At 45.0% G+C, this 26017-nt stretch overlaps 1 protein-coding gene and 1 long non-coding RNA gene across 2 annotated transcripts in view; one reads left to right on the top strand and one right to left on the bottom strand.

The window, feature by feature from the left end:
- Positions 1 to 17403, bottom strand: part of LOC104323730 (acyl-CoA 6-desaturase-like) — a 21452-nt gene extending 4049 nt beyond the window's left edge. The window contains exons 1-11 of the mRNA XM_069804185.1: positions 17061 to 17403; positions 10902 to 11012; positions 9273 to 9470; positions 8746 to 8847; positions 7681 to 7806; positions 5352 to 5412; positions 4804 to 4880; positions 4513 to 4610; positions 2803 to 2899; positions 1206 to 1285; positions 49 to 174 (exon numbers count right to left, since the gene is read on the bottom strand). Of these exons, the coding sequence (XP_069660286.1) occupies positions 49 to 174; positions 1206 to 1285; positions 2803 to 2899; positions 4513 to 4610; positions 4804 to 4880; positions 5352 to 5412; positions 7681 to 7806; positions 8746 to 8847; positions 9273 to 9470; positions 10902 to 11012; positions 17061 to 17267 (1283 nt within the window). The 5' untranslated portion in view covers positions 17268 to 17403. The remainder of the gene's footprint in view (positions 1 to 48; positions 175 to 1205; positions 1286 to 2802; positions 2900 to 4512; positions 4611 to 4803; positions 4881 to 5351; positions 5413 to 7680; positions 7807 to 8745; positions 8848 to 9272; positions 9471 to 10901; positions 11013 to 17060) is intronic.
- Positions 15523 to 26017, top strand: LOC104313569 (uncharacterized). Its single transcript, XR_011328235.1, has 3 exons — positions 15523 to 16050; positions 21884 to 23478; positions 23961 to 26017. It is a non-coding gene; the product is annotated as an uncharacterized lncRNA (long non-coding RNA).

Below are 26017 nucleotides of genomic sequence, written 5' to 3'. Positions count from 1 at the left end.
CATGTAGCAATGAATTGCAAGCTGTGGATGACACCAGAAGGACCTTACCCAATGATGTCTACAAATGCTTTTCCAAGAGGCTTCTCTTCATATTGGACTCCATACTTGGCACACAATGACTTCACCAAAGGTTTCACCTTCCAGAAATTGTGCCGTGGCATTGTTGGAAACAGGCTTGAATAGAGAAAGAGAAAACAAACCTGAGAAAACTCAAGAGACTAACCCCAAGGGATGGGCATCTCCGTCTGCCTCCTTCTAGGGGCTAATTATTAATGCCTTCTCCTCAAGCTGTACAAGCAGACAAAAGAAAGAGAGGCACAGAGAGAGATCCATGCTTTACAGCCCTCTGTTTCAAGGAGGCTTGTAAAAACCGAATGCATTGATCCTCCTGCCACTCCGCTGTGCCTCAAAACAAAGCTGTGTTCAAGAAAGACAATGGAAGTCAGTTCACGGAGGAGAGGATGCTACGAGTGCAATTCAAGGGAAGCAGGAGTGAGCAAACAGCTTCAGTCTGCTGAGATGGCTGCCCATTTCCTTGGGGCAATATTAATTGTTTCTTGCCTAATTGAGTTCCCAGTGACCCCCTTTCCCACCTCTGGAAGCTCATGGAACACGGAAGCAGGTAGAGAAGAATTTGGGCTCTCCTTGCCCTGTGTTGTTTAATGGAGATTTCCTAAGCTGACTTCCAAACCAGTCAGCTTTACCCTAAAAGCCATCTCTTTTACATTTTGTGTTGTCACTGGCAACAGGCTGTCCATATGGCCCTGGTTTTAATATCTTTCCTGGAACTTGGTACCCAGCAGCGTACACAGTCCCACACAGCTGTCACATGCTATAAAACACTGAAGTGCTTTAGAGGAGAGGAAATTTCTGAAATAGATACTCAAGTTCAAGTAGTTAGCTTAGGATTTGAGTCCATAGCCATCATAACTGGTAGATATGTACCACTGACTTCTAATTAAACCTCAAATTAAAACTGTGTGAGTGAAAGCTGAAGTATTTGGTAGCAAGAGAGGAAGATGCCGTGCCTGTAGTAGAAGCAGACTATGACCTCCAGTAGTCTGCCAGTCTCTTTCCTTGGCGTATGGTCGTGTTCCAAAGATCCTGCCCCATCCACACATGTGCCTTTGGCAGACTTTCCCTCCCCTCAAGTCCGGTGTTGTGACAACCTGGTAATGTCCAAATGATTCTGAGTCCATACTCACTGGTGCTCGATTTGAAAATTCAGGTGCCCGGTGAACCAGTCATTGAAAAAGGACTGTTCGATATTGCAAGTGGCTGCCACCTGTGAAGGCAAGAAAGCAGATGTGAAGATTAGCGACGTGTCACCCTAAAATCAAAACGAAGCTCCTCTTGCCTGTGGTGTCTTACTGCACTACTGAGCTGTCGGAGCGCAGAAGACTGCCGTGCTGGGATAGCTGGTTGCAGCAAGGGGAGCTTTAAATCCTCCTTCAGGGCTTACTGACAGTTGTTGTGCTGACCATGTCTGCAGGGGTTTGACGGTGGGAAAGGCGACAATGTAAGGAGGCAGTCTGCGGACACATGGGGACGAGTCACCTATCAGTCCAATACAGACTCCTAAATCTCAGCCTCTCCAGTTCAAGATCAGTTGGTTAACAACAGTACCAGGGTGGAAGATGAGGGAGGAAAAATGCACGGACACAGAAAGCCTGCTTTCCCCATCCCATCCTGTTATTGCCCAGTTTGCCTTAAGCACAAGGTCTGAATATTCCGGAAATATTTCTCAGCTACTCTTGCTATTAATGATCGTAAAATTAGGTAGTCCTTCTTAAAATTCTCTTGCACTCTGAACTGGCTAAGCTGTGATTTCCACATAGTAACCATAGGACATATACTCTCCTCACCCCCCCAAGATGCATCATAAAACCACATCAAAGAGGCTTATCTCCCTCTATCATATACATTCTCTCTGTCTCCCCCCAACCTCTCTCTCTTATAATCCCCCTCCCCAAATCTCTCTCTCGCTACAAATTCCAGTTGCATAAAGTGCTTAAGCAAAAGCTTAAGGTGAAGATCTGAGACCTCCCATGACTTCAGCGAATGTATTCACATGCTTAATTTAAAACAAATGCTTAGGCGCTTTCCTGAATAGTGCTTTCAGCACTTTTTTTTTAAAGTGCTTTAGTGCTTTTAGCACAAGGGAGAGAAATTGACTGTGAGACATTGAAAGCTCACATTCACGGCTCCATTAACAACCACAAATACTAATTATACTAATTAACACATAAGATGATTTCTTCTCTCAGCTTAGTCATACTGAATTCATACAGCCAGTGTCAAAATTGCTCTCATCATCCTCTAGGACTGAAAAGTACTTGGACCACTGTAAATAAGAAGTATCCTTTCAGCAGGGTGGATTTGTCTGACCAGGCATTAAAAGATGTAGAAAGCAGCTGGTTTTCATTTCAGTCCTTATTGCTGAAATAGAAACTTTAGAAATATATTGAGCTCTCTCTTCAGCTTGGGTTTTCACTGGGGCTCTTCTATTTGTGTATATCTATATGCCAAAATACACCGCACAGGAAAGCCACATCATGCTTCTTGAACCTGATACTGCCTCAAATCTGAAGGAACCTTTTGATCGTCAAATTAATTACAGAAGTTTGGATTTCCGTGTCTTGACTAAGCATTGCTGGCTCTGGGGAGAACATCTTTATGGGAGCAGTCATGGACAGAGACCATATACTAGTACCTGGGGATAGTGGTAAGCCATCTGCTCGCTGAGTAAATTTCTAATCCATTTTGGGGTGAGTCAGGGGTATTCTTTCCCCTCCCAGTTACCTGAGAGCTAAGCCAGTCTCTGTGCTTCTCACAATCAATTTCCATTGGAATGTGATTCATCTGGGTGACCCACACAAACCAGTGACTCTCCAGAAACCTTCGAAAACAAACAGGGAAAAAGCATGACAATTTATATTGCAGACCGGGATATGAGGCAAATAGACTGGGGTTTACGAGGAGCAGCAGGAGACGCAACCTGTGAGGAAAGTATTTCTCTGAGGTATTGAAGTAAGTGCCTCTAATTCTATGGAAACCAGAGAGAATCACTTCTGTGATGAATTTCCCTTCCCCTCTTTATACCTCTGGGACTAACGCAATTATGATTAAGTACAAGCAGGACATCCTACTGGGCTATCCCTCTCCTTCTTCCTCGGAAGTGGATTAATTTCTCATGCCACTTTTGCCTTTCAGTAAATAAAGATGATCCAACCCCCTGAAAAAAACCCAAGCCCCGATTTAGAACTTCTCAGAACTGTTTTCATCTTTCCCGTTGCTTGATTCAAAACCCACCTGCCCACTGGTGTTGGCTTTCTGGGTGTCAGGCTCAGCACACTGGAGCTCCCAGCTTCCCTTTGCTCTCTCAGTACCTTTGCCATAATTCTCAACTCTGCCCTGGGCTGGGTATCACTTTAGAGCGGCTTGTTTATTGCTCACAGTATATAATTGCTTTTTTAGCACCTGTACAGTAGTCTATGGAAATGCACTTTCTTCTCTTTACCCAAAGTAACTTCTCTATGCTGAGACTTAGATGTATGTTGACAAGGTAGTTGTCCAGAAGCATCCTTGCTCTAGCCTTTAGGCTTGTTTTCTGAAAGAGCAGATGATCTGAATTTGCAATTTTGCCTTTCTTCTTGCACTTTTAGCTTAATCAAAATATGGAAGTTTTGGAGATAATGGGTCTGTTGTCATAAGTTTTTTAGCTTGATTTCAGACCAAAAAGGTTGGGTAGGTACTTACACAAATGTATGTCTTTTGAATGTCCTCTTTTCCTTAGGTCCAAAGTGTTTTGAAACTATGAAAACTGAAGTCATGAACAGTGACATTAAATTTTGTGGAGTCAAAAGTTCTAATATTGTGAAGGTTTTTGTATATCTGTTTCCATTTTTTTTTACTCAAAAAAATAATTTTTTTTAGAAAATGTTTTTCACTGTGATGAAGTGTTTTCCTAAAACTAACGCTGACTGTGGGACTAAATGCCATCCTTTAGTACTAGCCAGTGTACAGGCCATGCAGTCTTCCACACTGGGAGAAGTGGTGAGCATCTCACTTACAGGGAAGGACGTACAGTGCTCAGGAGGGCTCATGAATTACCTTCCCAGTAAGCTGGGAAGAAGGTGGCTTGAGGCACTCTGGAAGGGTCCAGCCTTGACTAAAGTGGAAAAAATGCATAAATGTGTTGGGATTGGGCAGTGTGTGAGAACAAGGAATGAAGAAAGAAAGGAGAATCTTGGCTGGACCATCTCAAGGGCAAGGAAAGATGCAGGCAGGTGAAGATGCTGAGCACCAGAACCAGCTCTGTTGTGGGGAGGTAGAACTGGGAGATGATAAGAGGAAAGTGAAGCAGTGGGAATAGCCAAGATAACACACAGTGAGGTCAATGGCTGCAGAAAACCTAAATAGGGAAGGCCTGAGGGGCACAGCAGAGCTGAGGCTTGGTTCGTCTGGCACTGGAGGGAGGGGAGAGCAGCAGGGATGCCCTTTATCTCCTACCTGACAAAAGTGAGGAGAGACAGGGATCCCAGAACGCCATAGAATGGGATGTATGTGATGAAGTAGCGCATGTAGTAGCTGATGGCCCAGGCTAGGTCCTAGGGGAAGAGAGAAGACATTAGGCATTACTTTGCCTATCTCATATAACGTGTCCTTGCTGGTGATGTTAGGGACGCTGGGTGATTAATACAGCAAAGTGCGATCCCTGCCCACTGGTCTCCCTCCCTACTCAAGTGTGATTTCTTACGAGCCAGCCGGACCCCACAAAGATCGAGGGAACGTTTCACTCACCGCCCAGAACCTGCGCCTGATCATGGTCGAGATGATTTGGATTTGGAAATACACAGGGATGAGCAGAGGCGGGAAGACTGCAAAGCAAAGGGAAATGTTTTGGCCATCAGAGGGGTGGAAAGGCACATGACATGAGTGAGCCAGTGATTTAGGACTGGTTCTAGGGAAAATCTGCCTAGCCCTGGTGAGAGAGGTGAGGTGCTGGTGATGGGGGGTGGTTGCCTTTCTGTGAAGGAAGGAGGCTCTGCTACATACCCGTTCATCTTGACTTATCAAAGAGCATTGACTGGCAACACGCATTTTTTTCCATGGAGCCCCTCACACAGAGATTATTTCCTAGTCTCAGTTGTTTGCCTTGCTATACGTGACTATGCTGGCAATGTTCAAGATGCTTGGATATCATTGAGAATCTACTGAACTGAGTTTGGGACCTGCACAGGGGATGGTGGTCCTGAGAACGGGAAGGATGAGTTGAGACTTACGGAGTCGCTCTGCTAACACAGTAGGGGCATTCAGGGGAAAAGGAAGAGTGCAGGTCAGATACTCACTGAGGAAGAAGTACTCGTGCTGGTGGTTGTAAGGCAGGTACTTCAGCTTCTTCTTGCCGTACTGCGGGACACAGAGAAAAAAACTCAGGTTTGGATTATGACACTCTCATGCAAGAGAAGATTCTCTGCAATACTTCTTTATTTACTGACTCGAGAGTTTTGACTGAATTCCTACCACCATGTAAAAAGTGTTTTGGTATGGTTAAATATTTGACTTTGTAATTGTGCTAGGTGTAAATTCCTTTTTCAAGTCTTCTGGCTTGATATTCAGATAATTTTTACTTACTTGAGAGCCTGATGGCATTTTAATGCATTTCTCCACCTTCTGCCATGCCTGTGGCTGTGGCAAAAGCTGCTATCATCTCTGTCATTACCAATACAAATGTGATAGGCATAAAGTCTGACCTTTGGTAAGTCACTACACAAGATGCCAGTGCAAGACAACGATCCTTGGGTAGTCTTCCATGCAAAATGTCCCAAGCATTGATCCTTTTTGACTTCTGCAGCCATCGGTCCCCATGAACTCCTGCCATTAGCTGGATCTTGTAAAAGCTTACTTTACCAACAGTGGGAAAGCTAGCGTGGTCCTTAGCTGTTACTACAGCAAGTCACACAGATGTGCTTAAATCTGTAATGGTGTGTCACTAGTTTGACATGTAAGTGATAGGAAATATGAGTACTGTCACTGCGAGCTATTCTGCACCGATTCCTGTATTACTATGGTCCACCTACAGAAAGCAGATGCAGAGAAATTTCTCCAAAACCAGGTTTGGACCTTGGGTTGTTACATTTTTTGCAGGTGCCCATTTCTTTTCAGTGAAAAGAGGGAGCCAAGAGCACCCAGTCTCCTAACCTCATCTCCCTAGTGAAATACCTAGAGCTCTACAGAAGTGGTTTTTTTGAGCTCCAGGAGTGTTCACACAAGCAGCTAATGCGTGGAGAATCTGGATTGCTGTGAACTTTCATTTTTGCTTCCAGCATAGAAACTTCCCAATGAAGGTAAGTCTTGTAGCACCAATAAATCAGCCGCATCATTCACTCTGGTCTGAGCTCTGAAAGGCTGTGTGCTTAGCACCATCTGGAAAAGGATTATATACAAGTGTGAAAGAGTATGGGACAGACTGATGCTGGCCTAATATTTCAGATATTTTGTAGGAGGGAGATCCAGTTTTCCTTGTTGTCGTACATGTTTACATTCTTAGGTTTCCCTTAAAGTATTAGAACCACAGTCTGCTTTTAAACGCAGCCAGCAGGCACAAGATTTCCCAGTGGGTTGTACCCACACATTTAAGAGCGTGATACTGATTTACAACTTCTAGATAATGGCTTTTTTATACCCCAGGAGAAGGCTTTCATTTTAGTCATATATAAGAGCCCTTCTGCCTTTGGAAAATTCTGTGTGTGCAAGACATTCTCTATACATGTCCACGTACCAGTACGTATGTCCCCTTCATGTGTCCGGAGTTACATCCTCAATAGTATAAAAACTGGCTGAGAAACCATTAACTTTTTAATGTTGTATTCCCCTGTGTTGTACTTGCTCCAGATGTTTCTTTGTTTGTTTTCTTTGGTTTGTTTTTGGTTTTAAAACTAGAAATCTTTGTTCCATTGTAAAAAAGACCAAGGATGGTATGTGGTTTAAGTCCTTTGTGTAGGTTTTTATACAGGAGACAGTAAATACTTTGGCTCTAGAAGGACAGATTGAATTAATGTCCCTTAACATAGCCTGTTATTTCATGTGCAGCATGTCAGTACATAGTTAATGTAAGAAAGTATTGTTTACGCAAGCAATATCCCCTCGACTGCATGGGAAACGCTTCAATGGAGAGGACCTTATACAGATTGTCTGGGGGGCAGCTGGACTGACTAATATTGGAAGATATTTTCTGTGGAAATGGAAGATCAGTTTTGAAATGTTCTTGATGAAGTACTGAGGAATACCAGGTTTTCCCCTCCTGTTGATATTTCAAGCCAGCAGGACGAAGCTGACTTTAACGACTTTCTCCTTTCTTTCCAATCCCATCTTCATTGTTTTTCCCAAGCTACCCCAAAACACTTTCTCCTGTGGTCGGTATAGGAAACAGATAGTGAATTATGTAGTCAATCTTGCTCTTCCACCCAAGGTTTGGGAGGGTGAGACAGCCAAACTCCTGTCAGACAACACAGCCAGATGAAATCCCTGGATAAAGCATTTCCTTTTTTAGTATTCCTGGAAGTCTTGACTGTGTAAGTCATGTCTACTAATACCAGCCAGCTCCTGGTTTTGCACAAGCATTCTCTGAAGCCCTTTAGGACAATGGTTTTCCATGTTTTAGCCACTTTGCCTTACCTCAACAGGCTGTGTATCTCCGAGGACAAAAATATGCAGCATGTTCACATCTGGGTCCTTCTTGAATATATTGGGCTTGGCATGGTGTTGGAAGTGACGATGGTTCCACCAGTTTGCAGAGGCACCCTGGGCAGATAGAAGAACAAAGAGTTCATCCTTGGGAAACTGCAGTTCCTCTAACGGTAGGATTACCCATTCATTTATATAAACTAAACCAGTGCAACTAAGATTATGGCCAAACTGTTATTTGCTTTTGAAATAGCAATAAGCAGTAAGTGGCTAAGCTGCCAGTTGCTATGAGACTGCTGGTTTCAGAGGGCTGGTTTGCCCTTGGTAAGGATCATCCTTATTGAAAGAACAGGGAATAAATATACTCTCAGTGAGTTGCATGTCACCATGCCTTCCCACATGTGAAGTTGTTATTAGTAGCTGAATCATGGAATCATTTAGGTTGGAAAAGACCTTTAAGATCATCAAGTCCAACCGTTAACCCAACACTACCAAGTCCACCACCAAATCCTCTTGCTGCCTTACTGATTATTATACTGGTTTCCCTCTACTGCCTGTGAGGAATCAGGCAAGATGAAGTGGGTTGGGGAGAATGGGCAAAGCTATGTCCCACCCTCTAGACGTTCCTGCTGCAGGTGGATGCTGAAATGCCTGGACTGCACTGGACCTTGCCCAGGATAGAAGTTCTGAAGGCATCTTGAATGGATGGGATGTAGCAGGATGGGACATTTGAAAAATATTATACCTTAGTGGAGTGCATGGTGAAAATATGACAGGATATTAAAATAGGGGTTTATGCAATTTAATAAGCTTCGTCCTCAGCTGCTATAAATTGGTGCGGTTCCACTGAAGCTCGTGGAACTACTGTCTTCTGTAACAGCTATGGTTACAGTCTCTTATCGCTTCTGCACCACAGCTTCATGTGCAACGGTCACTAACTTCTCCTCTGTGCATCTGCTCACTGGGGGAAGGCTTGGAGCTGCAGTTTCCTACTTTAACATAGTCGTAGTGACTGCAGTTGTTTCCACAGTGCCCTGGGTCCATAATGTCCTTTACCTTCAGGTGTCCAATGATAAACTTGTGAACGATGTGGTTCCAGGAAGACTTCTTAAAGACAGAGAGGTGTCCAAAATCATGTTGCAGCCACCCTGCCTGGGTCTGGGATGAAGGGAAATCAAGCAGTTAGGAAGCTGTTGGAAATCAGAGTTAAGCACAAAAGGAAAGGGAGATAGAAGGCAAGTTGTGAGCATGAGGAAGGGAGGGAATTAACTGAAGTGAGAGGATAGAATCATTCAGGTTGGAAAAGATCCTTAAGATCATCGAGTCCAACCGCAAACCTAACACTACCAAGGTCACCAACATGTGGAAGGAAAGGTCATATTGATGAGAAAAATGTGTGAGCCACGATCAGCAGTGGGTAGGGGTGGCCAGAAGGCACCACAGTGGCAGGTATGCTGTGAATATTTTTCACTGGTGTGAATGTTTTGCACTGGTAATTAATCTAATATGAAAAGTTCAGCATGCGCTGGCCTTCCTCTGAGTGATTTGCATAGCCAGTATGCTCTGTGCCTACCACTTCTCACCTGGGAAGTTGTAAGGATGCAGGCGAGGACGAGAGTTGTGATCCAGCCAGTACCGAAGTATGAAACCATTAACCAAGCCAAAACTTCCATTGCAATAATATGGCCGAAGTAAAGAGAGAAGAACAAAGGATTTGCTCTGAACAAGTTCATGTCCTCTGCTGTCTTCCTCAGGGTCCGGAAATCCTCCACCAGCTGGGACTGCAGAATAGACATGCAAGACAGGGTATGAAGCTTATAAGTAAGTCTGAATGAGTCTAAGGAAGGAAGGCTGAGTTCCACACTAAGGACCCTGGCTGTTTCTTGCATTGGTTGGCTACTCCAGAAGTAAGGAAGGACCTGCCTCCATATTCACCCTGTATTCTAGCTTGTCATAGCACTTTCCCATGAATAAACATCCTGGCTGGTCTGAGCCCACGTCCTGACCTTTTGCACCTTGAGCTAGGAGAGTAATTCAAGCCTGCTGCTGTGAATCAGCAGCACTACCTGGCTCTCCTGAGAGTTACATCAGGTGATGGCTCTCATCTGAACGAGCTTTACAAGTATTAAAGAGGCAGCTGGAGAAGGAACTAAGTCAGTCCTATTACTTATGCATAATTCCAGAGCTCTCACGATGAGCACCCAATATCAGAGCACCCGTTGTCTACTTAATATGTGGGTCAGCTACCGTGCAATCATTCGTGAAGAGCATTCCCGGGTTAATGCGGGTTAGCATTGTCTCTTCTATTGTGAGTGATACAGATATATCATAATCATGGCCAGTCACAAACAACGGGACAGGATTGAGTTTCGCAGCAAGAGCTAGTCATGCCGTGCGCTGTGCCTGAATAATGAATGAACGGACTGTCTGGGAGGGATACAGAGCTGCCCTGAGGATGCCGGCTGGGTGGAAAAGGGACTTGCTGGGTTGCTGCTCCTTAACAACAGCTCCCGAAATGAGACATCTGGTTCACCTCACCCATAGGTGCCTGCTGCTCGTGCCATGCATGGCACCAACGTGGCCGCTCTCCAGAGCTTTGCTGGTACTGGGCTCAGCAGGATAAGCCCGTTTGAGTCTCAGAGAGGTGCTTCCCTGGGAGTAATCTGTCAAAGGGAGCTGCACAGCAAACAGTGAAAGAGATTCAAGTCTTGCTGAAGTGGTGAGCAATTTGTTTGGAAGTCTTTTCAGACTTCTTTTCCCACTCCTTCCCCTGTAATAGGCAAGTGATGACACGTGTTTTAGAGCCTGGTCACCAGAGAAGGAATAGCAGAAGGGACACCAGTCACAAGAGCTGGTGCACATTTCCCAGTCCATATGTGCCAGTTCACATTTCCCTTCAGCATGGGATCAGTCCAGCCTGGGCACTGGGAATGTGCTGCTAGAAATAGGACGTGATTACCACAGGCAGAGCTGTTGGTGGCTCTGTGGGAAACGAAAGGTTTGTACAGCCAGTCTGAATCCCTCCCACACACATTTTAATCTATACTGGGATGTGCACATTGCTTCAGATACCGAGTATTTTCCCCTTCTGAAGCTGCCTGTACTGAAGAGACCTTTATAGTCTGCCTGCCTTTGACCTGGAGGACATCCCGAGAGGAAAAAAAAGGTGGAACATACCCACCATAAACCCCAGCTCAGAAACAAATACTCACGTTTTTATCTCGGTCCTGGCTAGGTTCCCCTGGAGCAAGCTCTCCGATAAGTAATGGCTTGAGAAACTTTTGCACCAAGGTGGGATTGATATGGAAGGCCTTGAATGCATCCTGGAGTGGAAATACGAGGAACTGTGTGAGATTCAGGAAGAAGCTGTTGCTTCCTACTCTTTGTGTCATTCCCGTCCATCTCCAGCACTGTCCTTCTCTGCAGTTGTCCCCCAATGTTACCGTGGAAGAGGGATGCCAGGCTGACTCCCACCTCTGCGATCACTGTTCAGTGCAGTACTTTTACTAGAGGCTGATGAATTTGCTTATCTAGTCGCAAGCGAATGGTGAGATCTGGGCTGCTGTCTAGACACACAGTGAAAGGCACCTCAAGAAATTTTTTTCTAAGCAACTAAATACCTAAATCCTATTAATTCCCTTAGAAATTAGGCAGAGAGGAATTTGTGCAAATCCCCACTAGGATATAAATACCCTTTGAAAGTCTGCTGCCCGGAGGCAATTCAAGAGAGGCGGTGACTGAATCTGGACATGACTGTAGATACAAAAAATATTACTGGATGTTTTGGCTGGACCTGTAGATCCCAGCACTACCGCAGCTGAGGAAAGATCCCAGCACTGCCACAGCTGAGGAAAAAGTGGCGACTCTTCATTTTGGAGACTGCCTTTCTCTTTTTGTTCTGTAAGACGAGTAACTGAATGCTACTGTAGCTCTTCTTTATTCTAGAACCGTATTCTAGATATAGAGGCAACTCTATCTCCATGCAAGTCCAAGTAAAATGTCTTAGAAAGGAGCCAAATCAAAAACACGGTTGTGTACCAGAACTTTAAGCAACTGCTTTAAAGTGCTTGCTATCAAACTTTGCAGTGGCTAGGACCCCATTCAAAAAGGGACCTACACCAAAAAGCAACTTTATTCATTACTCTGAAATATGCTAAGCAGGTTAGCAGTCTTGAAGAGATTATAGTTATCAATACATCTGATACGACTTCTTGTCATTTCTACTGTGCTGTGGTATGCGGCTGCTTGTCCTTATAAGAGGCCCATTAATCTTTTGCGGGATGGCTGGTATATTTTCTATTCAGTACCTGCCTTGAGTGTTGGGTACATTCTACTGAAGTCTCTCCAACATGCGATAATAGACATAAATAGCTTGCTAAGTTTCAGCAACAGAATCTGAGGGATGAAACTCAATGTTGATGAAACTTGTGAAATAAATCCTATCCCATATACTCCTGAGGCTGGAAAAGCAGGAAACCCAGCTCGAGTATTATTTTTCTTACATATTTTCAAGACTTCTAATACGGAAGGACAATGCCTTGTTTGTAGAGGCTTTTTGATCCTGGCATTCATGAGTTTGCCTGGCTCTTCTCTTTCTCTTCTCCTTCCCCTTTCCACATGTGTTCGTCTACCTATGTCCTACAGGTGCCTGATGGGCGCGTGTATCTGATGCATCTGCTGCTAGTAGTGAGAACTTGCACACTCCTCCTTTCACGTGGCATGGCTTGAATTTTAACCCCAAATATAGTGCTAAGGTCAGAAAGTTGACCAAGGTCAGAAACTCTTACTCTGCCCTTGCCTTTTTCTTACTGCACAGAACTGGAGTTAACTCTAGAAAATCACCTAGGGGAGCTGTAAAGATGTAATCACATGAAATGCTAAGACAGGTACAGAAAAAACAGTCAAAAATAGAAGTCAGGAGTACCACACTTCAGCCTTTCCCCACTTGTCCCATTGCCTAACAATAGTAGGGACCAACTAAAATCTCATTTCTGGCTCTAAACAGAAAGAGCAGGCTGGAAAGTGCTCACTGGGTCCAGCTGATCCTACTGGGAGCTGACCTCCATCAAAAGTCTAGCTCCGGTGTTCAAAAATACCAGCCAACAACCTTGGTCCCAAAGTCCACCAAAATCAATAGAAACTTTAACCTAATTCCAAGATTTTGGATTGAGCTTCAGAATAATGCTCTGACCATAGAAATTTTGCTGCGAGAGGCATATAAGGAGGGAGAGTGAAAGCTGATCTGAGCCATTGAACTTGAAGTTAAAGAAATGATATATGAGAAGTTAGAGATGCAGCATTGGCAGGGGGGGTGGGAGGGGGGAGAAGAGCTAGCTACAGGTGCAGGAGAGAAATAAAAATCTGTGGAATTATTTAAAGATTATAAAAGCCATAAAATGCCAGAGGCTATGGGGGAAGAAGTAAGGGGGGGGGGGGGGGGGGAGTCATTTCAGTGGAGGAGGCAAACTGAAATGCCAGAAATGAAACTGAGGTGCACTTTTTCTGCAAAGTACCAGAATTTCCTAGTTACTTGCAGCTCAGCTCTCATGTCAGTACCCAAACTATCCCCTTTTGTAACTAATTTCAGGAGCAAAGTGATTCCTGTTACCACAGGGAGAAGTTTGGATCAATTTGTTCAGGTCCACTCATGAGGACTGCATCACTGGCAAAACTTACCCCAGCAGGAGTGAGACCAGTGCTTTTTGACTCCATTGGGTTAAGCCACTAGTATTGCTGTATCGGTGCCAAAATGAAGGTAAAACCCTAGGACCAGCAAAGCTGTTTCTAGAACCCTGTGCTGCAGACAATTTAGTTTCCCCATGCAAAGAAATACTTGTCCTGAATCATCAGCTTCCTTCTCTACTTTGAGGAATTTAATTTGCTTTACCATAATTTATGCGAATTTCACCCTCTCTGGTGTTATGCTCACAGCCTGCCGGAGGTTAAGAATTACTGTCCTCTCCTTTCTAAAGCAGGGATGATACACTAAAGGACTGACTTGCCCAAGGTTACAACTGGTAGCAGACCAGCCTTAAGCCTTTTTTACTAGTGCTTCAGTTATTGTAGCATTTTCAGCTCTTGGACCCATAAATGCATCACTGAAATGTTAAGTCTGGTTGCTAGTTTCCTTTCCTGGTACAATTTGCAGATGATGTGAAAGAGGAGGGAGGAGCAGAATGAGTGGGGAAGTGAAGAGCTGACTATATGTGCTGCAAGGTTTTGCAATTTTGGGCAAAAAGAGGGGAAGAAAGGGAAAGAGGGAGAGGCTGAACACATAAGAAGCATTATGCTGCTTAATATTGACTCAATATTGTTTAAACTAATAGGGAAAAAAAAGTCTTTGGAGCTCTTATCAGGGTACCACCTGATCACTGTGCTGGAGATCTTGCCCATTTGTGTTGTATTAATTGCGGGGTGACTCAGAACAGCAGCTTCTGCCTGACCACCTAGAAGGTATTTTTGTCTCCCTGGGGCTTCCCTGCCAGTAGCCTGTCTGTTTTCTAAACATGCTTATAAATGCTTTGTCATGACTTTTCCATGGAGACTTCTCTGCCTCTGAACTTAATAGCCTCACTTCTTTCTGGATGGGATGAAAAGTAAAGGTTGGAACTGGTCAGAAATGCAATCAGGCATGTCAAAACACACTTGTTACTCAAAACTGCACTATCTTCCACTTCACTGCTATCGCAAGCCTATGCCATGAAGGAAATACTGGCAGCAGGAAAGTTTTACCTTCACTGAAAAGTAATACCCGTATATGTCATTGGCATATGCAAAGAATGGGCTTTTTCAGTATAGCCCCTGCGCAGGAGAGAGAATAACATCTCCTGAATACTCTTACCATCATCAGACAGAAAGCTAGTGATGGAAGGATTGCTTTTTTAGTAGCTATATCTCATGCCTCTCTTTTACTACTAGGTCCCGAATGTAAGATACTGTCTGAATTTTGGAATTGTCCTCAGTTCTGTACTAGAGGAGATAAAAAGCAAAAGGCAAAAGATAGTCTCTGGGAAGTGCCATGTGATATTTACACCTGACGTCCCAACTTTGTGGTCTACTGGCCAAATAAGCTGAAGTGTCTTACGGGAGGTGGGCAAGTGGGAATTATTCCAGCTGCTTTTGGTGAAAAAAGCTTCGTATTATTGAGGTATGAACTGTACCTGCGCATTGGAAGTGCTTAGTGCAGTCAGTACCAGGATGTTCTTTCGCATCCTTGAATATCTCTGAAACAGGGACACCGCGAGGTGCCCTTGCATACCCTCCCCTTCATTTTCTGAAGGCAACTGCTCATGATGTGATACCAGAACAGGTTGTCCCAGACGAGTATGCTGTCTCAGCCTCTTAAAGTATGGCCTAAAATGAATGAATGCTCAGTGTTGTTAGTACCTGTAGGGGCAATTCATGCGTAAGCTAGCCTGGGCATTCCTAACCTGACTAGCATCAGCTAGCTGTCTTGTGAGCATCCTGAGAGGGATTAGCTCACACATCACCATGCAGGGTATCTTTAGAGTGGCCCAGTATAGATGTGGAGGTCAGCGAGCGTGTCAGTGGGCAGCTTGCGGTAGATGGATACACATGATCCTCTAGAGGATTGGTCCAGGATAAATGGACAAGATGCTGAGGTTCCTTTGGTGCATGCTTGCTGGACTGGAGGTCCTAATTACATGTGGTGCTAAGGGGAGGCTGAGAAAGACGGAAGCCGTGTACGAACTAGGAATGGAAACATGTTAAACTGAATTTTTATCACTGCCTTTTCCTCCTCCTAAACTCTTCCAGTTGCAATACCTTGCAACACAGAACGAAAATTGCTAGTTAAGCCTTGACAAGGTCAAGGCAAAGGCTTTCTCACCCTGAATGAGAGAGATTTTTTTGGCAGTAAACTGTTACTCACCACAGGGAAGCTGGAAACCAGATGCCAATTCTGTTTTACTGCTCAGAGGGGTGATGAACAATTTCAGAGCATTCTTAAGACCATGCCTTCATGGAGCGTGATCTGACTATAGTGGGATGCCATGGATGCTGGGGAGGCAGGAGGACCAGCAGTAGTAGAATCACAAACCTGTGTTTCATTCTCCCTTGTAAGGATTCCAGCCAAATGCAATAGCAGATGCTTTTTGGTTTCTAGTGGAGCTATCAGAGTTAAATTCTTGGGCATAGGAGTCAAACTCCTCTGGTTTCAGCAGGCCTGCGTTTAAGCAGCTGAAAGTAAAACCTGGCCCATCTTTTTGAGGGAGAAAGCTATTCATTCAAGAGGATTTATTGGAAGGGGACAGGAACACCAAAACGCATCTCAGTGCTTCAAGGAAAAGAACAGAAAATAGCCACAGACCATAGGCAAATGGAGACTGATGGAAAGGAAAGGTTAGTAATTCTTGCCAATTAATTCTGCTGCACACAGAGCCTCCTCCTTGCTAAGGTGTTAAGAGCCGTGGGAGACGAACAGTTAATGTTACAGCTTGGTCTCTCCTGCCGCTTACCATGCACATATTCTGAAAAGCTCCGAGGCAGTTTAAATTTTATTAACTATGGGCTAACCCCCTGGGGAGAGAACATGCTCTCTGGATGCACTTCTGAAGAAGGTGGCTTTGAGGGAAACTGCAGACAACAATCCCTGAGGCAATTTGTTCCTTTTTCAAGTTGGTTTTTTTGTTTGTTTGTTTTGGTTTTGGTTGGTTGGGTTTTTTTGGTTTGTTTTTTTTAAAATTGCTGAAACAGGAGACGTAGCTGAACCCAGCCATGAAGCGCAGAGGCAGCTGTAGCAGCAGCAAATGGTTTTCTTTTTTTTTTTTTTCTTTTCTGTAGAAACCTGTAACTAAATTCTCTAGAGAATTCTCTCGTGGGGGAAAAAGCTAAAAAGCTCCTTGTTTTAAAGCCTCACGCTCTCGCCCTCCTCACAGAAGCAACTTTGAAACGCGGACTGGCCTCTCGTTAACCCTTTCTTGCGCTTGGCTGCCGTGCCTGCGTGTCACAAGCTGTGCCCTGGAGAGGGGAAGGCTTTGCTCTGCTCATGAATTCAGAGCTCCAGGCACAGCGCAAACAAGAGACAAAGACAAACCAGCAGGACTTAAGCGGCGCCGAGCGATCTCTACCAACCGTCCTTCCAGATGCTTCCGATCGGCCGCGGCTCGACGGAGCGGCCCGCCGAGGAGTCGCGCCAATTCGGCCCGACCTTTGGGCTCCCCGAAAGGGACGAGCTGGGTAACCCAGCGGGCGGTAAGAGAGATGGGGAGGGAGAACGAGAGGCAGGCGGCCGGCTGGCCCGAAAGCCGGCCGGCTTCTCTGCGAGCGCCGGGAAGGCAACGACCTGTCAAGAGGTTGCTGGCGGGAGCTGGGCCGCGGCCCCCGGGGTTCGTCCGTTTTGGGGTCCTTACCGTGGCATCTTCGCCGGCGCAGTGGCTGATCACGCGGTGACCCCCCGGGTGCCTGTGGGCCCACTGGGTGACATTATAAACCTTGCGCTCTATCACCAGCCACTTGTCCGTCCGCCGGTTGTGCTTCTGGATCTCCTCCCAGGTGTAGGAGCGGGTTTGCGCCTCCGCCTCCCCCGACTCCCCTCCTTTCTCACCCCCTTTCCCCATGGGGCCGCCGGCTGCTTCGTCTTCTCGGGGTCCGGGGACACACACACACACACAACCCGCCCCCGCGCTTCTCGGGGCCGTGCCGGAGGGGAAGAGCTTTCCCTGCGTGACTTAGCTGATCCCCCGCTCTCTCCCTCGCCCCTGGCTCATGTCCCCCCCCTCTTTGTCCCCGGCTGCCTGGGAGCTCGCCCCCCGAGGCCGCTCTCCCCGCACTGAGCCGCTCGCTCCTCACACATAACCCCGCTCTCTGGGAAGCTCGGCCCCTTCCACCGCCCCCCCCCCCTCCCCTCAGCATCCCCGGGCCCGCCGCGGTCCCCGCCGGGATCAGCAGAGCTCCCGCACCAATCCCCGCCCGCTCCGCGCCGCGCCCGCCCCGCCCCGCGCCAATCCCCGCCCGCCCCGCACCGCGCCCGCCCCGCCCGCCCCCGCCCATTGGCCCGGACGGATCTTTCGAAGGGAAAAGCCGCCGCCGCGGGGGGGGGCGGGCGTCCCCCCCCCGCCTCCTCCCGAGCTGCTCTGCCTCCCGCTTTGAAAAGCTCCCCCCCTTTTTCCTTTTTTCCCCCCTTTCTCCCCCTTTTTTCCCTTCCCCCCTTTTTTCCCTATTTCTCTTTTTTCTTTTTTTTGTTTTTTTCTTTTTTTCCTTCCCCTCCTTTTTTCCTCCCCACTCTTTTCCTTTTTTCCTCCCCACTCTTTTCCTTTTTTCCTCCCCACTCTTTTCCTTTTTTCCTCCCCACTCTTTTCCTTTTTTCCTCCCCACTCTTTTCCTTTTTTCCCTTTTCCCCCTTTTATAGTTTTTCCTTTTTCCCCTTTTTTCCCTTTTCCCCTTTTTTCCTTCTTCCCCTTGTCCCCCCTTTTCCCCCTCTTTTCCCCTTTCCCCCTCTTTTCCCCTTTCCCCCCTATTCCCCTTCCCCCCTTCCCCCCTTTTCCCCTTTTCCCTCTTTCCTCCCCTTCTCCCCCTTCCCCCTTCCCCCCTTTTCCCCTTTTCTCCCCCTTTTTCCCCCTTCCCCCCCTTTCCCCTTCCCCCTCTTTCCCCCTTTTCCCCCTTTCCCCTTCCCCCCCTTTTACCCCCTTCCCTCTTCCCCCCCTTTTTTGCCCCTCTCCCCCCCTTTTCCCCCCTTTTTCCCCTCTTGCTCCCCCCCCTTTTTTTCCCCAGAATTGTCACCCCACTTCTTAGTGTTGCGCTTAAAAAGGATATTTTGGTGCTCTGCCTGAAATTAGCATTGTTTTGCTCTATTTTGTCACGCTGAGTTACCAGCTCGAAGGCTGTCAGATTTAACAGTTTCCTTTTGTCGCAGGAGACCTGTTCCTTCTGCTGACAGCAGGCTCAGCTACAGATCTCCTGCTTAGGACGACGCTTTTATGAACACATTGCACAGTGCCGTCTTTTCTTTGCTGTGGGGCACTTTGTAATAAAATAATCCCTGTCATGAGGCTATACAAGGTGTTGCGTTGCAAGAGCAAAACCAACAGAAGAGCGTTTTCGCTGCTGTCTTTCTCGTGTCTGGCTGCTCTCCAGGGCAAGGCGGTTGTGACCCACAGCTTTGCCTTTTCCATTTTGCATTAACAAGCGGAAGGCTCGTTACTCCTTTCTGTAGAAGCACTGGCTGATTCTAAGCAGACTTCACATACAAAGGTTTTAGGGTACCGCCTGCACTCCCTCAATTACAGCATTCTGTTGCATGATCAAATCCTAGAATTGGAGCAACACTGCCTTCCAGCAGCTCGGCCCCGTGCGTGTCTCACCTTTGGACAGCACTCTGTTCTGACCTGGTCTGGAAAAGCAGGCGAAGGAACCCACATGGTTAACCACCAAATGTTTTAATTCACAATGCTTATTTGCTCTCTCGCCAACTATTGTATCTTGTTGAAGGAGGGAGCTTATGCATCGGGTAAGAGGCCACCCCCTCCAGCGAAAGCGAGAAATGCCTCCAGTCCTGGTGCTGTTGTGCTTCTGTCCAGCCTCAGCCATAGTTTAGAGCAGGCACAGACAAGGGGGCTCTGTTTTTGCCTGCTGCCATTAGCCTGAAGGAGCTGACAACAGTGAATATCTAAAAAATTCTTGCTCCTCTCCCTTTCTCTCCCCGTGCTCCCTACCCGGGCTACAGGAACAGAGATCAAAGCGAAAGAACGTGCATCGCTTCTATACCAGCGAGAATGACTTTGTGCCGCCTTTGTGCCAAGGCATGCTATAGGTTTCCTCTGCTTCTGCCTGGTCTTATTGCTGCACAAGAACCTCAGCCTATTAAACAGTCTTTTCCTGGCGTGTGGGGTGACGAAAGTCAGAAATGAAAGGAATGTTTTCCCAAGACTTGTTAGTTTTATTTAGTTTGGTTCAAAATAGACCTCTGACAAGGATAATAATAAATGTCAGCAAGACTCTACATTAAGGTGGACCTGAAGCTCATCGCTTGTGATGTGGGAAAAGTTTACCATGACACTTTCTGTGCTGAGTTCTTTGAATTTCAGGATTTTAATCCCGCAGGCGTGTCTGCGTAGCATTTTGGATGCTTTAACCTTTCTAATGCTAAAGGTGTTCCCGCGGTAGCCTGCCTTTCCCTTCTAACCACACACCTGGAGGCTCCTGTTGTGGTGCTTTTACTGTGGTACCCAAGTGCCCTTATCCTCAGGGCCTTGCACGGCTGCATTTGGATGTGTTTTTCTGCCCGTTATGTCCAATTTGTCCTAAAAATTGATTACCATGGGTAAGTGAATCATCCTTTCTTACCCTATTTTTTTGCCCTTTGCCTTGTGGCTTTTAGTTTCTAACTTTAAAGCCTACTGGATAATACCATAGATAAATAATTTACATATCCAATAAATATTACTTGTATGTTACATGTGCACGGAGCATGCAATTCCTGCACTTCATCAAGGGTGCTCCAGTCAGCGCTAACATCATCTCAGGCAAGAGTAACCAGGAATGAGCTTAAGTGGGTTTTGATGAAAACTGTATTGTTACTGTTGGAAAACTGCGCTGTGCACTCCCTGCTCCGCTGGAGAGGGTGTCCAGAAGAGGACAGTTGCGTGGAAGACCCCATTGCTTCTGTTCCTGGCTGGCCACCGGGGAGATGCTTTTCATTCTCTCCTTTTTTCTCTTTCTCACCTTGTTTTGGTTGTGGGGTTTTGTTTTTGGTTTGGTTTTATTTGTTTGGGTTTTTTGGTTTGGGTTGGGTTTTTTGGTTGTTTCCCCTCCCCCCCTAAAATAGCTTTGAGGTTCACGTATGCCATAAATTGTGGATTCGGCTAAAAAAAAATGAAAAATTGCACATATAAGCCTGTCTCAGCCTTTTCTGTGCACCATCCTTTGCAAAATCACCCTATGAGCAAAATTATTCCGTGCTGGTTTATAGGAAGAAACCTTGCCAGCAAGTCATTTATCTGTTCAGCCTGGAGGGTTTGGGGCTTGGTGATATGAAATGTTGAGCAACCTCATTGACTGAGCAGTGCACTAATGACTTCTATACCAATTACTGCATCCTGAAAGGGAAGCATATGTTAGACCACCTGGTAGAAAGAGTAGACAGGAATTTAGAGTTGTACTTCAAGAACTCCAAATGCAACAAAGTGAGAAAGTATATCTAAAGAAACATAAACTCTTAGTAGCAGTGAAAGTCATGGAGCCTTGTCACGAACATACATCCCTGCCTTTTTTTTTTTTTTTCAGATCATCACTTCTCCACCTTTTGCATTCTGTAGATCTTTTTATAAGAAAGCACAATCAAGGAATGTGAACAGAAGAAGGTAGGGTAGATAACACGGCAGAATATGTTTAATTTAGGCGCAATCCTGTGACACCTCTAATTTATTTTTTCTTTGATCCTGTTGCACGATGTGTCTATTGATATTCTGCTTTTCTGCTTGTAAGTATAGTGTCATTTTGCTATGCATCATTTGAATTTTCAGGCTACAGCTTTGAAGCAAGGGCTCTAACTATGAAAGTCAGGCTCTTCTAAGCTTTATTTGTTAAGAAATACTGTAGTACTGTCCCGACACCAGACCTTGGCTCATGTCAGTCAATGTGCTGGACTGGTGGAGGAGAAAAGAGGAGAGAGCTGCTTCCAGCTCTGGGATTCCATGTGTAGAAGAAAATCCCAAGGGAAATCAGGCTGGCTGTCAAATCTATGTTGACAAGTTCTGCCTGGCAATAAATCACTGCTTTGATTTGTTACCTCAGTGAGAGATCCATGTTTAGGGAATTTAAACTTCTGTGCTATAGATATTTTTCCCAGTCATCTTTGTGGAACCCCTACGCAGTGGTTCATGGACTACACACAGTCTGCAGACCTCAGTTTGAAAATCATTGCATATAAAGAGCTATTCTTGTTTTTCAGCTGTAACTTATAGCGTATCTATTGGATTATGTGAATTACTTTAACATTTCAACTTCTGGTAGCAGTTCAGAACAAAGACCCAGCAACATCTTTTGCTCTGTTGCTTCTGCAGAGTAAAACCATCTACAACTGTAAATTGGTGAATCCCAATCATTTTCCTTTAATAGCAGCTGAAGGTTCTGTGGCTGTGCTGAGAGGGACAGTAGCTCTGCTTTGAGCCAGGAGGTTGTACTGTAGCTCTCCAGAGGTCCTTTGCAAACTGTATTACTTTATAATTCTATCTAGAAGAAGACTGCAAAGCTGAAGAACAGAGAGATGTCTAAGAAGATGGAGGGCCACTGGGCAATGTAGAGAAAAGAGTAAGAAAACATACTACAGCTGATTATTTTAGGATGCATTTCTCCAAGGTTCACTAATGATATTTTACTGTTAGAAAGTAGGGGGGATCCACAGCAAAGACAGATTTTTTTTTGAAAGGAAATTAATTTGCAAATTCATGAAATATTTTTACTTGTTTAGTGTCCTAATTGAAGGTTGTATCTTCTGTGTCCACAACTGGATTCAAAGCCATGACTTCTTTTAACTTGTAGAGATAAAGATATGTATTCTCGGTAACTCACAGTATTATCTGATAGTCATAGTCCATCAGATGACTGCTCCACAAAAGGAATGTATTAGCGTTATTGAAATTGGTGATTATTTTATATACAACAAGCTTTATCGGTCAGTCCATGGAAGTTCATACTTCAGAGCTGATGACTTTAAGCAGTGGATAATCAATGCACAGGGCTGGCTACATATGCAGACGGTGGGCTTGAATGGTATATTTGCCTGAACGAATCCTCCCTCCTGAGAAATTAACTGATAAGGAGGTGGGTACATTTGGAATCAGCTCTTGTACCTGCTAAAGAGACATAGATGTAAAGTCTGCACCCAGAACTCCTCCATCTGGATATTTCACATAGATACTTGTATAATAACGACAAGTCATCGAAAGGTGCCTATCAAAAACCCCCCAGCGCTATCACCTTCTTGCAGCACAGCCTGTAACGCTGTCAAGGCTTTATGCAGCACTTTGTCTGGGTTTTGTTTGGCTCCTCGGACACAAACCAGCCACGGCAATGCGAGAACAGACTGTCTTCTATGGCCAAGTAGGCAAAAGGCTGCATTTGTTGCATGGGGTAGCTTTAATGGCACAAAGAGCTTGTGTAAGGGACATAAAAGCTCTGAGTTTAATGGGGTAGTTAGAAGATGGGGGTGGAAAAAAGGTGAGAAACACGACAGGGAAGAAAGCATGGAAAAGGGGATATAGAGAAATGCAAAGCAAAAGAGTTTTTGTAGGGGGCACATGTAGCAGTAGTATATCTGCTCTTCGGAGTAATGTAGAAATACATAAGCTAATTGGGTAAGTGAAGGATATCTTGCTGGGTGAGTCTGGAAGGGGGAAAAAAGCCAGGCAAATTGGTAGTTCAGGTACCTTTATGCTGTGTCATGCATTGATTTGTTAATGTAAAATAAACTGAGATCTTGAGGAAAGCATATTAAAGATGTAGTAGAAATCACAAAATTGTGTGTGTCATCTCGTCCCATTATTGAGTTTTATGTAGAAGTTGGTAAGATCAGATAAAATTCTTTTAATCTGCCTTTTAGAAAGAATTAGGGTCTCCGTCAATACCTGGAGGATGACTTTGATAGCAGCACCCAATCTGGCACCAGCATGTGGAAATGCACTGCAGCTGCGCAGTTAGTCCTCATGGAGGTGGGGAAAATCCTCTTTTTTTTCCCCCAGTTTCAAAAGCATGAGATCCATCACTGGCCACTTGGTAAGGCTGGATGGCTCCGCAGCACGTGGTGGGAAAAGGAGGCGACAGGAGAGAGCGGTGAGCAAGGGGGGCATGGGGGGGACGTGGAGCAGGGATGAGGAAGGGAAAAAGAGGATGGGCCAAAGCAGAAAGTGGGAGCTGAGGATATTGGGAGAAAAATAGCGTGAAGATCAGATTTCACTGCATCTTTAGACTTTTAGCTACTTTTAGTTACTCCATCAAGGAAAAATACAAGTAAGGAGAGAAAGGACCACAGGCTTTCCCTCCCTTTCACTAGAAGGAAAGGCTGAGGAGCTCTGACCTTGGGTTGAGATGGGTGAATAATAAATTCAAACACAGTGAGAAACAGCTAAATGACATCCTGACTGGGCTGGGGAAAGGCGTGCTGGAGCAGGGAGCCTGAGGTGAGGGATCCCAAGGTTAGGTGGGGATGCCGTTGCAGCATCGCTTTAATAACAAAAGTAAACTTCTCCGCCATCCCTTAAGGGCAGACACAAACTCTTCCTTCTTTCTGTCTCTCCCCTGAAACAAATTTCTAGTGCTTGAGAAGCAATCAGTAAATGGCTCTGAGGAGGAAACATCCCTGCCCATCACCGTATAGAACAGATGGGTGCATGAAGGGTGATGTGGTTCTGCATATCATCAAGATACATGATTCCGCACCAGAGGAACCTGATTCAAGCAGAAAGACACCCAAGATGCTGAAGTAACAAGGAGTAATTTATCCAAAGGTAAGCAATAACTACTGTGTATTTCACTGGATCCTTAGCTTGGGCTTTCAGGGTGGAGTATTCTTCCCCTGAAGAAAGGCAAAACAATAATCAGTTCTAAGAGGATATCATGGCTCTTCAAAAGAAGAAGAAACTGCACCTTTGAGCATCTCAAAACTTATGTGTACCCACAAGGAAAACTCCATTTGCCTTTTTCAAGAGAAAGGAAAGACTTTTTTCCTCACATGAATATTTAACAATGGGGTCCCAGGCTGCAATAAAATACATCGACCTCATTTCTATCTGGCAAGTAGCTTGGGAATAGTGCTTCCATTGTCAAAATGATTTAGGCATCTTAAACTATGTTGTTCTTAGGTCAGTATGAAGCCCTGAAGACAGTTGGCTTGTTGATAATACTGTTTCTGAGTGACAGCGCTCCCAGTTCGGAGTGTAAATGTCCCTTGCTAATATCTGACTGCTATTGTCTCCTCACTGCCTTTTGTTCTTCTGCCAGCCACCAAGAAAGTTTTTTAAGAGCAGATATTTACACAGCACTTTGTAAAACAGGGCTGTGACCAAGGCTTTTAGGTATTAAAATATGAAATGAATAAATAATAATTAGAAAGGAGAGTGACAGTTTCGTACCAAACTTAACAGTCTCTTACCACCTTTGGAGTCCTGCTGTGTTTCCACATCAGTCCTGGCAGAACCATTTTATTGCCATCCAGGTCCTTGAGATTCCTTACTGGACAAAATGTTGTTTGTGCAAATGTATTTGTTAACTTGGATGTTTACTTCCAGTTGCACGAAGACTGGGGATGTGGGAGCTTCAGGGTGAAACATGGGTATAGAATATGCAACGTTGAAGTGCAAGGAACCCCCTCGAAAGATTTCCACTGTTGATTAACATGTTCTGAGTCTATCCGCAATTCTTTAGGATGCAAAAAGGAAAAACTAAAGTCAGGAAATTACTTGCTTATGGGGTGGAAGTACCCCTGTAGAGAGGAAATACCAGAACCAATTGATTTTTAGTCTAGGAGAGACCTGTAAAACAAAAAACAATAAATATTTTCTAAGTCAAAACCAGACAAATTAAACTTTTAAGGCTCAAAATTTTAATAGTTAAGAAGAATACGTGCTAAGAATATTAATTCATTATCTTGAAGTCAAGGCTACATGCTTTTCTGAAGCACGTTTTAATCAAATGCTGCTTACCGTGGTAAATAAATTATTTTCTGTTCCATATCATATAGAACATTAGACCATCAAAAGCCCCCTGACCTTTAAAAATCTGTGAAAAGGAAGAAACGTGAATGTCTTAGAGTCACTGTTAAATCTTCTTTATATTTCCATTGCATTTGAGTGTAACTTTAATCAGAAAAATGTCTCTTGGAAAACATAGGTTTTTATATAATTTTTTTCAGATATTCTGTATAGTATTGGTCATTTTGCTTCCTCTGCTCTGTTACATAGCTCATGATCACGTACTACTAGAGTTGGCTAATTAAGTTGATATATTTAAAATGAAGACAAAATGCTATCAAAGATGTGTCTGATATTTTTTACCCTGACATACACTAGCATCTTGAGTTGGCGACACTTTTTCTAGTCATGGGACAGTGGCTGAGAGCTGACTAACTTTACCAGGCAGCCAACAAACAAACAAACAGAAATTCCCATTGTACTGCCATCGCTGGCATGAATTTCACATTCTGCAGTGGATCTTGGGTTGGCCGTGTGGGATTACCAGGGTCAGGGCACAAAGTGGTCGGGATGCCAAGGAAGCAGAGTACATAATCCCACTTGTTTAGCAGAGAAAGCAGCAGGCATTGCGAGTACCCATCAGGACAAGAATAAGGAGAGAAAGGCTCTATTCTTAACGCTGC

This window comes from Haliaeetus albicilla, chromosome 16 (genome assembly GCF_947461875.1).
Source record: "Haliaeetus albicilla chromosome 16, bHalAlb1.1, whole genome shotgun sequence".
Classification (NCBI taxonomy): domain Eukaryota; kingdom Metazoa; phylum Chordata; class Aves; order Accipitriformes; family Accipitridae; genus Haliaeetus; species Haliaeetus albicilla.
This window is presented reverse-complemented; position numbering and strand designations above follow the sequence as displayed.